Source organism: Belonocnema kinseyi, chromosome 2 (genome assembly GCF_010883055.1).
Source record: "Belonocnema kinseyi isolate 2016_QV_RU_SX_M_011 chromosome 2, B_treatae_v1, whole genome shotgun sequence".
Lineage (NCBI taxonomy): Eukaryota > Metazoa > Arthropoda > Insecta > Hymenoptera > Cynipidae > Belonocnema > Belonocnema kinseyi.
The window spans coordinates 68,318,102-68,330,643 of record NC_046658.1 but is presented as its reverse complement, the minus strand read 5'-3'; the positions used below and the strand labels follow the sequence as shown (position 1 = coordinate 68,330,643).

The following is a 12,542-nucleotide window of genomic DNA, read 5'->3' as shown; positions in this document are numbered from 1 at the left end:
ATCAGTTATTTCTTGTTAAAGAAACACGATTTTTTTTAAGTTTGAAACTAACAAAAAGTAGTTATTTAACAATAGTTTTGGTTCTTGTATTTTTTCTTGCTGGCGCATCTTACCAATTTTCTAAAAATGGTTGAGTTTTAATACATCATAGTTTATTTTTCCGGAGAAAACATTCCCTTAAACTTTACAGTTTTGAATTTAAAAAATCAATAAATAATATTCAAATATAGCTATTTGTTTAAAATATGTTTTCTTAAAAAAAATTGTTTTAACGATTTCTGCCGGGAAAAAATTACTTTCAAAATTGGAAAAAATATAGTTGCAGAGAGTGTTTTTCCTAAACTAATAAGCCATTATTAATATTATTACAAATTCAACCAATTTAAAAAAATTGGTAAAAAGCGATAGTAAGAAAAAACCAATTGCAGCAAATATTATTATAAGCTACTGCTAAAGCTACAAAAATAAAAGTACATAATTGTTGTCAATATTTGTGCTGTAAGTAAAAGGATATAACAAAGTGTTATTGCAATGTATTCTGAAGATGTAGATATTGGAAAATTTTTCAAAAAATTGGAACTTATCAATCTGATATTTTACTCGGAAATTCTATAATAACAAGATTTTCCAAAAGAAAATCAAATTTTATTCTTATCAAAAAAATGAGTTAAACCATAAACAATGAGCTTCTCTGAAAATATTTAAAAAAATGAGTACAAACTTACACTGGAGAAAATGAGAGATCCCTGTACATTAGGATTAAGACGTATTGAAAAAAAAGTTGTAATAGCAATGCAATTTTTTCTTTATGAGTCTAAAATACTCGCCTAAAGTTTCATAAAAAAATTTCTTTTGTTTTTGCATTGTAGATATAGCTAAAAATCTCAAAAAACAAAACACTTCTTCAAATTGGAATGTGTGCAATGTGTGATATACTTCAATAGGAAAGTATTTGCAATATGTTGCAACAATAATATATACGGAATGTTGACAAATTTGAAATTTGAAGAAGTGCTTCATTTTTTGAGATTTTAGTTATATCTACGATCCCGAGACATAAGGAATTTGTTTATGAAACTTTAGGGGAGTGTTTTTGGCTGCCAAAAGAAAGTTTTCATTGCTATTATAACTTCGCGCAAACAACTTTTTGTTTTTTCGATACGCCCTACTGTACATGTTCTACTTTAGGTACTACTATAATGTATTGTTCTCGCAGTTTGTAATTATAGTTTAAATTGTGATATTGACAAATACGGATATATATAAAATTATATATTTTCTAAAATTGTGGCACTGACTATCCTATTTTTTTTTCGTCATCAATATTATATTTAAGCGGCAAGAAAGTTGGTCGCGCATGAAACGCTCGTTGATTGTTCCTGGTAAATTTAAGAAGAAGTTTTGTAAATATCGAATGTGGAAATTCAAAAAATAAATCGAAGTCAAATTAATACAGAATCATACAGTCAGCTTACTAATTCAAAAACTGTATTTTTTAATGTTTAAAATGGGTCTTCATATTTATTGAAAAGAATAAGTCGTACTTTCTCAAAAGAATAAAAATAAGATTTCTAAACAAAAAGTTGTATTTTCGAACCAAAATCTTCAATGTCTGCAAGTAATATTCTATCTTTTTTATCTTTACATATATTTAAAAAAATCAAGGCTAAACTTTGCGAAAAATTGATTAAAGTAGCGTAAAAATCCAGATGCACTGTAGATCTCTTCCTATAATCCGGATCTGAAGAATTAGCAAAGTCATTCTAATACGTTTCTACTTTGCCAGTCGTCAAAGTGTTCATTTATCACTTGGCGTTTAATTACTGGACTAGGAAGGACTTGTACATCGCAAGTGCGGAGGCAATACATCATCCTCTCAGATCCTCAGGGATATCAGCAGGTGCAGATGACAGGGAGAAAGGCAAAGGCAACTTTCTCCATTTTTTGAAAACCCTCTCAGGATCTCCTTGCCAATTTTAAGAAACTGATGAGCACGTACGTCTGTCGTCTGAGCAGATCCATGGCCCATTTTTTTTAGAAAGGAAACAGTCCCAGGTTACAGTTAACCAGCGCTCTGACTTGCGAGCAGCATTCTTTGCTCCTCTCTTTTCAGTCTTTACAGTCTTCACCAAGTAGTTAAACAAACTTCTTTCCAATTCAGTTCTCTCGTGGAAGTGAGCACGTGCGTTTGGACTCCAAATTCAAAATTAAAATTAAAATTATAGTACGTATACATGATATTAAAACAAATTGGTTTTTCCTTTGAAGTCTTCTATTCGATTTGTTTTCGTTCGAGTGTTTCTGTAACAGTTTCAAACAGTTACCAACATTCAAGGGACTCAGCCGTAACACTCGAGAGGTCATGAACGCTGTGGTTACAGTACTTATAGTACTTACAGTACTTACAGTACTTACAGTGGCTAATCGTTTAGACGTGTGCAGCTAGTTTTGCGGAATTCCGTTACCGTTAATCGAGTGACTCCTCGTAAAAAGTCATACTATATTCCGTAATCTATTTTATATTTTATCTTTCCATTTAGAATGTGATATCTCCTAGGTTTTAGTACCACTTCTCAATTCATATCTTCTTAAAGTGGCTAGAAAAAGTTTTTTACGACGCTTCTTCTACCTACGACTTGTTTATGATTCTTTAGAGTCTGTATAACTGGAACCTGTCGAGTTATAATTTTATTAAGTCTTGGGAAACATCAGTTCTTCACTTTATTCTGCTGTTCCAATTATTTCTTTCCTCGGACATTATTTGTGAAGCAGTTTTTCATTCAGAAGGGTTAATTTGGAGAAGTTTAATTGAAAGAAACATTGCATATACAAGTATGAATTTTTTAAATTCAATTTTGTAGAGACTACATATCGCGCTAAAGAATTTGAACTTCGCAAATTCGAAGATGGAATTTTTTGATAAAAATTTCTCCCGGTGATAACAATGGCCCAAATGAAAAATAAAAAATATGCGATTTTGTATAAAGTTAACTTTTTATATTTTAAAAATTCAACGAAAAAATACAGTAGATTTTCAGAAAAACTACATCCTGTAAGTGCAAAGCGAGCTCTGTTACTTTATTTCAGGGTTTTAATAAAAGTGGAATTGGAAAAAGCAAAGTTTGAAAGGCATACTTATAAATTATATTTGAAAGAAATTTCTGTTGCAATTTAAATGGTTATGTAATAAAATTACACGAGCGTATGATTTTGAAGCAATTATATTTCGAAAGAAATGTTACTTCGAAAAGTGACGAAATTTGAGAAAAAAATAAAAATGTAAGTATTTGGAAATAAAATTAGCAACCCCTGAAATAAAAAATGTCAACTCTATGAGAATTTTCAATTTAATTTTTTTTAAAATTAATTTACAAATGACATTTTCGAATTAAAAATCCAGGAGTCTAAATTTTATTTTGGAACTTGAGTCTGCATTATAATGCAATTAGAAATTAATACATTTTTTTAGAAATGCGTGGGAGGAAAGTAAACTAAAAAAATATAAATGATTTTTGAAACCTTGACTCTCATGATTCACGTGTGATTCACGATTCTGGAGAATTCAGGGTCTTGAATAAACCTGAAGGATGTGATGCCTATCCACAGGTGAATAAATTGCATCCTTCGTTCTTGTTAAACCACAATTTCCTCTTAATGAAAACTTTAAATACTGGTTTGCAATTTTTTTTGTATGTAATAACAGACTTATTCAAAAAAATCCTTGGAAATTTATGCAAGAAAGTTAAATTCACGATTATTTCGCCTTTGGAATCAGAGTGATGTTACTAACGCTCGGTGTTATCTGAGATTCATTTTAACACGGACCTAGGTCAGGGAAGCCCAGGAAATTAGAGAAAAGACAGAGAATTTTATTGGTCAGGAAAAGTCAGGGATTTTTAATTAAATAACAGTTAAGGGTAATAAACTTGCAACTTTTAAATTTGAATTTGAAATTACTTTATTCTGCTCATAAAAAATTTGATGTTAAAAATATTGCAAGATTAACATACTGGTCTTTGAAGATTAATGGTCAGGGAAAATAAAAAATTGGTCAGGGAAAAATTAAATTAAAAAAAAAAACTGATATTTTGGAGCTGAACTATTATTAACATAACATATATTTTTTTAATTCGTCTTTTTGGTTAAAAAAATGTATCTGTCAGTCGAAAGGACATTTTTCTTGGATAACAATAATACTGTTTGGTTGAAAATTAATCTTGTTTGGTTGAGGATTAAACTATTTCGGTTGGAAAATTCATAAATTTATTTGAGAATTCATATCTTTTTGATTGACAATCGATCTTTTTAGTTGAAATTTTAACAGCTTCTTAGAGAAATTATTTGTTATGTTCGAAATTCGTCTTTTTGATTGAAAACTAATCTTCTTGGTTACACATTTTTGAGATTTTGAGACTTTAAAACTTTGAGAATTCATCTTTGTAGTTTAAAAATTCAACTATTTAGTCAAAAATGAAAATATTTGCTTGAAAATTGAATTATTTGGTTGAAAATTGAACTATTTGGTTACAATGTTAACTATTTTGTTACAAAATGTTTTTTTTTTTGCAATATCAAATATTACATTTTTGTTGAGGGTTTATCCTTTGTTTAAAAAAATCAACTTCTCGGGTTTCGTAATTAAACTATCTTCTAGAAAATTCGTCTTTTAAACTTGAAAATTCAACTATTTCGATGAAACTTTGTCTTTTTGGTTTTAAAATCTATTTTTTTTGTAGAATTTTCATCTTTTTCGGTTAAAATATCAACTATTATGTGTTTTGTTTGTTCGTTAAGAATTCATCTTTGTACGTTAAAAATTCAACTATTCGATTAAAAATTCAAGTGTACTTAAAGAAATCCGCCTTTCAGGCTTGAAAACTCAATAATTTAATTAGAAATTCATCTGGTTTTTGATCAATTTTTATTCTTTTTTGTTTGGGAATTCAACTATTTGGTTGAAAATTAATCTCTGTGGAAAGAAAGTTCGAGTATTATTCAAGTTCAAGTATTATTTTGTTGCAAAATTAATTTGTTTGTTGCAAATTAACGTATTTTGTTGTAAGTTCATCGTTTTTGTTGCAAATACAATTGTTGTGTTAAACATTTGTCTATTTGGGCAAAAAATTTGTCCTTTTGGATATGGAATTAATTTTGTTGAAAATTCAACTGTTTTTTAAGAAATTCAATAATTTCTTTGAAGTGCAACTGTTTTTGTTCAAGTTTCGTCCTTTTTCTTTAAAAATTCGACTATTTATTTAGAAATTCAAAATTTGTTAAAAAACTCAACTATTTCGTTGAAAATTTAACTATTTTGTTAAAAAGTTATCATTTTTGGTCGAAAATTCAACTGGTTTGTTGAAATTTTGTTCTTTTAAATTAAAAATTCATCTTTTATGGTAGAAAAGTTATCTTTTTTAGTTAAAACAAAACCATACATTTGAAATGTTTTAATTTAAATCTGGCAATTTATTGTTTTATTCCGCTTATAAAATTTCTATCTAAAAATTTTAAAGAATTAAAATGCTGGCCTTTGAATATTAATGGTCAGGGAAAATGAGAAATTTAACCGGGAAAAATCAGGGTTAAGTCATGGAATTTTAGGAAGAAAGGATTTAAATTTATGGCTCTATAATATTCGGGATTACTTTTAAAAAATGTGAAGTTAAATTCTAAAAAAGTCCACGCTTTTGTGGAAGGTGGGCGGACTCAAGACCTCTCGATTGTCGGTCATGTGGATAAAATATATTTCAGGATTATCATTCAGAAGTTAGAAACTAGAAAGTTGCCCAGCATATTTATACATTGATAGTATTCGTTTTGAAAGGCTATAAAAACCGGGTTGTGTATTACAAATTCGAAACTCATATTTCTGGTTTTACACACATATGATAATATTAATATTTCGATGACGGAAATAATTGCGATCTTAATACATTATTAAAAATTATCAAATGTTTTTTTTTAACGATTTCAGGCTGATCACAGACTTGAGCAGCTCAAAAAAGCGACAGACAGAATACAAAAAGAAATCGAAGAAGTTACAGAAAGGGAACACGAACTTCGAAACGTAGGAAGCATCAAGACCACGTCACATGAAACCGTCGATTCGAAGGTATTTTTTATAATCTTTTAAGTTTATTGTTGATTAATTTGTCTTTAATCCTAAATCCGAATTTTATCTAAGAAACGTGTCCTCGTAAATTTAAAGTGATCATTTTATTCTTTGTCAATTTCTCTTGACCGAAATGTTTTTAGAACTCCTTCAAAATACTCGATAAATGATTTTCGGTAATACAAAAGATAATGGAAGACTTGTGTGAAATAATAGCTGACTCATTAGGAAGACCTCGAGGCAAGAAAAAAGAATTCTTATTAATGTGAAAACTTTTTTATTTTGAAGAAAACAAAGGGGTAATTTAGGAATAGGAAATTATCATATTTATACGTTGGACAAAGCCTTGATATGTCCGTGAAAAATTGTCATGTATATCTTCCGCAATCAGATCTTATCTCCAGGTTCTTTAGTACAATTCAAACACTATCACTTTGCTTTGATTATGATGATATTGATCGAATAGAACGGAAATGAATGTCTTCAATCAGCAAAATCATATTATCGACTTAATCGCAAGTAGTCATCATTATAGAAAGTTCAGGCATTTTTGCAACTTTACTAATTTCTGAGGTAATTGAAGGAAGATTATATTTATAATGTATTTTACATTCCATTTACGATTTGCTCGAAAGCTTAAGGTAAAAATAGAAATTATTCAACATGGAGTTATCAAATCAATTTTTCATCAAAGATAATATATTGATTTGTAGATTTTATTTCTTTATCAAGAGAATGATCTGAATAAAGTACTTTTATAGCTTTACATTCTTCCCTGTTTTAAGGGCGAATAAAACACAGAGACTCTTCTGATTGAAATTTTACGTTCCAATTCAATCGCTTAGATTTTGAAAAATTAGCAGTTCTTCCATGAAAAAGAGCCTTTCGTCTCAATCCATTAGCGACTAACTGTTATAATGTACCGGATATCTTTGATAACTGGAACGTAACTAATAAGCTTATATTAATGCTAAATGGCTATATTATCTAAGAATCTCAGACCCAAAGTATTTCCCTCTAAGAAAAACATATGCAAATATATAGCAGATTTAACATTTGTTCAGTGAGTTAATTTCGAAAGAAATAATAACTTTTTGCTTTTCTTTCAGGTTCGACGAATGCCACAAGCCCTTGCATCAGGAAAACTGAAAAGAACAACATCAACTCCCCAAATTTTGGAAGCAGTAACATCTCCCACAACCCCGGTGGCACCGACTTTAACACCTAAAATGACCAACGGTGTGATTTCTACTCGCACAACACCCACACCTCTTCGTTTCGCAACAAGCCCTAGCCAAAAAGGATTGATGCACAGGTTTTTAGCTACTCGAGGGAAAATTTATAAATCACAGCCAGCTTCCAATAATGAATTTAATAAGCAGTCTCCTGTTCCGACTATTACTCTAAATCCCCTGAGTATAAAGGCTTTCAATAGAAGTTTGGAAATTCAGATCGAACCTGATGAACCTAAAGTGAAACCAACAAGAAAAGGATATGTTCCAGTGGAACAGAAAATTCAGAAGGAACTCAATGAGATGAAAGAACGAGAAAATGAGTTAAGGTTAACCCTTTTTTTAAGTTGTATTGCATTTTTGCAAGCATCACATCTTAGTTTCAATTTATGCTATATTCCTTATTTTATATTCGGCCGGTGAAAGGTCTCTATTTTCGAATCCCTAGACTAGACCATTTATCGCTTTTCAATTACAATTGGGGCTTCGGTTATAATGAGGGGACATACCATTTCTTGACTCAAGCGTAAATAAACCATCTGGCAAGGGAAAAAGAATGTTGTGAACATTTTTATGTGATTCAAATAAGTTCCTTATATTAATTACAGTTCGGAGAATTAAAGTTATAAATTAATTTTTTTAAATGACGAAATTACATTTCGCTTGAGTTAAATACCGCTGCGAAGTATTATATATTTATTGATTTGTGCTCATTTCATGAACATTTTCTTCCTCATAGGTATCAAATGAACTTGCTTCCTCATAGAAGGAGGTTTTTAACAAAAAATGGATACTTTCAATATTTTTCAAGCTAATGTTTCTGTCTTATCAAAAATCTTATTTTTGGAAAATCAGAAAACCCAACGAAATGTCAATTGCTGTTTTCTGTTACAGTGAACAACTTTTTAACTCATGATAGTGTTATATTCCAAATTAAAGCCAAAGTTTTCTTCATAGAAACAATGTAATTTATTTTCAAACTTTCAGAGTAGCTATTGAATAATCAAGAATCGTCATCATAAGTTCGTCAGTAAGTCAATGTACGAATACGCGAACAAATATATGATACACGTTACTGTTGTATTCTGAATGATAACAAATTTTCCTCAGATTAACAAGATAAATAATACATTTTATAAATTTATAAGTCGGTATTGCTAAATCATAAGAGGTCCTGAAAATTCACATATAGATTCCTATATAGGAATCAATATAGGAATTTTCATAGAGGTCATAGAAAGTTCGTCAATAGGTCATTCGACGTGCCTTGAAGACGCGAAAAAACATGTCAGTTACAATATTGTCGTATTCGTAATATTAACAGAGTTTTCCTCATATAAATAGAATACTCAAATTTTTTGAAACTTCATGAATCGGTACTGGTGGGTCATAAAAGATTCAAAATTAGGTCAATCGATGCGTTTCAAGGTCGCAAAGAAATACAGTTTATAGAGTATTGTCATATTTTGAACATGAAAAAAGTTTTTCTCGTAGGAACAGAATAAATCATTTTTTTGAAAATTCGTAAATTGGTACTGTTGGGTTATAAAAATTTCAATACTAGGTCGATTGATGCGTCCCAACGACGCTAGATATCGTTTTGTTGTATTTTGATTATCAAGGAAGTTTTTCTCATATAAACGAGGTAATTTTTATTTAATCTCTAAACGCAAAAAACTACTTTTAAATGCCCAATCTAGCACAATATCCTATCAGACTTGGATATCAGTCGGAGCTACAATTTGGGTAATCATAACTCTAAACATTTAAAAAAATTGTAATATGGAACTTCTGGCGTCGAATTATATCGAAATATGTCCAAAAATTATATATGAAATTTTAGGTCACTACAAACCTCCCTCTGTAAGGAAGCCAAAATGGATGTCTCGTTCGATCCGAAGCTTCAATTTTACAGAAGCGCCTGTTTTTTTAGCTGTTACTGAGTGCCTCAATCTGTATAATATTAAATTGAAGTTTTTCCTTCCTTAATAGCATGAGAGATAGTAATAAAGTGTTGCCTTTAATAAGATATTAGACAAAATGTCAACAGGCTCAAAAAATGTTTTAAAACTTGTAAAATTGGAGACTTACCCTGGCGGACTGAAGGAACCGAATGGAGCCTCTAGAAAGTACCCGTAAAGACCTCATTGGGTCCCCATTCGGTTCCTTTTTTAAAAACTCTAAAAAACAGCAAAATCAACTTTTAAATTGATGAAATTCGGATTCTACGTTAAAATTCCCTATAGAAGGTCACCGCATAACCGCAATAGTTTTTTTTACAACAGTAAAAAGTTACAAAAATATTAGACGTATAACGCCTGTTGACTGCTACTTACAGGCGACGCGTTTGAAGTGTAGCAGTCAACAGGCGTTATACGTCTTATATTTTTTAAAACTTTTTACCGTTGCAAAAAAAACTATTGCGATTATTCCGTGACCTTCTATAGGGAATTTTAACGTAGAATCCGAATTTCAATAATTTCAAAGTTGATTTTGCTGTTTTTGAGAGTTTTTAAAAAAGAAACCGAATAGGGACCCAACGGGGTCTTTACGGGTACTTTGTAGAGGCTCCACTCGGTTCCTTTGGTCCGCCAGGGTACCTTCAAAATCAAACTAAAAATTTTAACAAATGTTAAATAATTTTTAAAAGCATCGACATCTGACATTTTTTTGCAATAAAAAAGGTAACATTTTATTATAATAAAAGCTTACCTACTTTAGAAACAACTCAAAATAGAGTTTTCCATAATTAGTGTAGTTTAAATTTTTATAATTTCATAATATCGAAGATTTAAGCAGTTTTTAAAATCTTTTTGAAATTGTAAAAAAATCTTAAATTTGAAGTATATAAAATTGGCAATAGTGAAATTTGGAAGCGTCAAAATTTATCATCCTCACAAATCCTCATCATCACAAAAATAATCATCCACAAATGTTGAAAGTTTTAAACAAAATTCTATTCAACGATATTAGAAAGCTCTTGTATTCAAGTTTCAAATCATCAAAAGGTTTCATAATTTATAGCATAATGCATTTATGTTTCCAAGTACGTAAAAATCATACGTTATTTCAGCTTCGTATGTACATAAAAATTAAAATGTTTAAATATTTCGGAAATAACATTAAAATTACAATAAGATTGAAGATTGCATCCCTCAACGACAAAAAATTATTTGGAATTATATAATAATAGTGTAAATGAAACACTGGGAAATAAACCAACTTCAAAAAAATACTTTTTTAAGGAAATTCTAAATTGAAAGCAAACTTTGTTGGGAAAATCCAATTTGATGCATAGTATAATTTTTTTTAATATTAGAAAAAAATATCACAGTTACAATTCTAAAAAAAATGTATGGTAGTGTTAAAAAAATAGTTTCCTCTTTCTTTGTGTTTGATTTAAATTGTGTTTCATCAAGAAATTTGAATTAAGTACGAAATTTTCTGTAATTTTCAGATTGATGAGATCAAAAATGCTGGCAAAGTCTCAACCAAATTTACTGGATATAGGCAATGACACTGACTCAGATATTTATGATGGCGCGAGTTCGTTAAGAAGCGGCACATCGACTAATACTTTAAACGAAGATGAGGTAGAAAAGGAAAATAAAATAAGGCATAAGGTAAAAGGTTCATTTTGAATTTGAATGCCATTTTATATTTTCAAATGATTTTTAAAAAAAATTATAAATCTATTTTATGTAATATTACATTCTCATTAACTGTTGAATTCTAAAGAATCAAGCTTGAGACATTTCCAATTACTGCAGTTCAAAAACTTTGCATAATTAAGACAATTTTTTTTAATCGATAAAAAAGATAATTCAATATTCAAGCGTCTCTGATACTTAATTCTAAATTCAGATTAAAAGGATTAAAGGTTAAAAAATAACCCGAAAAATTATTTAACGTGGCTAACCAGTAAAATATACTATATAGTGACACAATTTTTCGAAGAAAAACTCATCTTAAAATTCTTTTTCGATTTTACAGCCAAATCCAAGACGTCGTAGTACATTGATAGCACAGTGGGAGAACCTAATCGCCTCTAAAAAAGAGACGACTGATAACTGCAACGAAAACAACAACACCGTATAAAATTGAAAGATATAAATTTCATTCTACTCCTAGAATTGTAAACCTACATTTGCATACAATAATTTATAGTACCTAACTAATTAAGTTCTAAGCCTTAGTGCGGAAATAAGACGCTAAGCGTCAATTCATGAGGTATGAAAATTGAGATATGTTTTGAGCCATATCTATAAAAAAAGAAAGAAGCTTTAGATGTCTTCTAATCGCTTTAAGCCGATTAAAGAAGCATTAACAAATGAAAAGACTTGTTGGAACCTGATAGATCGTAAGCTCGTTGGTTTAATCGACTAAAATGATTTTTGCTTCATAGCAATTCAGTATTAAATTATCATGATTAAATTATACGATTATCATGTTAAGGATGACATTGCAATCAAATTGATAATTTAAGATGCGCGTGTAATTCGTTATCCGAGCCTCTGTTAATGGAAAAGACATCGCATCTAGGGGGTTATTTATTTATAATAAGAACTAAATTCCCTAAATTTGAGAGTAAGATTCATCAATCATAAATATTTTCGAAAGTTTCTTCTAATATTTACTGCAAAATAAAATATTTTTTTAAATTTGAATGATGCATATACATTGCACTTGAAAAATCTTTAAAGTGGAATTAGTCGTCCTATGATATTTATTGACAGTATTTAACAAAATAAAAAATCGTGTCTTAAATTTAATATAAAGTTAAAATTATCTACCAGAGTCAAATTTAATAATGTTTATTTAGTCAATATTATTTATTGAAATGCGTAAAATGTGGTTCATAATTTAATATATTTATAGTATTGCGTTATTTGAAAAAATCGGGACCAGAGTTAAATTTTGAGAGGAGTTTAGGATAATTATTATCCAGATTATTTGTAATTTTTCGACTTTTCTCTGAGTATGTGAAGTAGGATCCCGGTGGAGGCCTTTTTTAGGTAGAATTATGATTAGGAAGTTACAATAGCATTTATACGATGGCAAGCAAAAAATCTCTTAATTTAATTATTTTGTGTATTATATATTAGGCAGAGATGGTAATGATACTGATTGGGTAACACATTTGTAAACATCTTCAACTATGCCAATTATTTTTATAAAAATATACGATTACTTCTTAA

General features: G+C 29.5%; 1 protein-coding gene across 6 annotated transcripts in view; it reads left to right on the top strand.

Annotated features, from left to right (window-relative positions):
* Positions 1-12,542, top strand: part of LOC117167061 — a 23,458-nt gene extending 10,916 nt beyond the window's left edge. For 3 of the 6 annotated variants that reach the window (XM_033351648.1, XM_033351653.1, XM_033351654.1), the window contains 4 exons: positions 5,975-6,112; positions 7,222-7,673; positions 10,802-10,967; positions 11,338-12,538. In XM_033351648.1, coding sequence (XP_033207539.1) covers positions 5,975-6,112; positions 7,222-7,673; positions 10,802-10,967; positions 11,338-11,442 — 861 coding nt within the window. In that variant the 3' untranslated portion in view covers positions 11,443-12,538. Of the gene's footprint in view, positions 1-2,094; positions 2,225-5,974; positions 6,113-7,221; positions 7,674-10,801; positions 10,968-11,337 lie in introns of those variants that run through there. The other 3 variants (XM_033351652.1, XM_033351651.1, XM_033351650.1) reach the window with 3 other exon arrangements.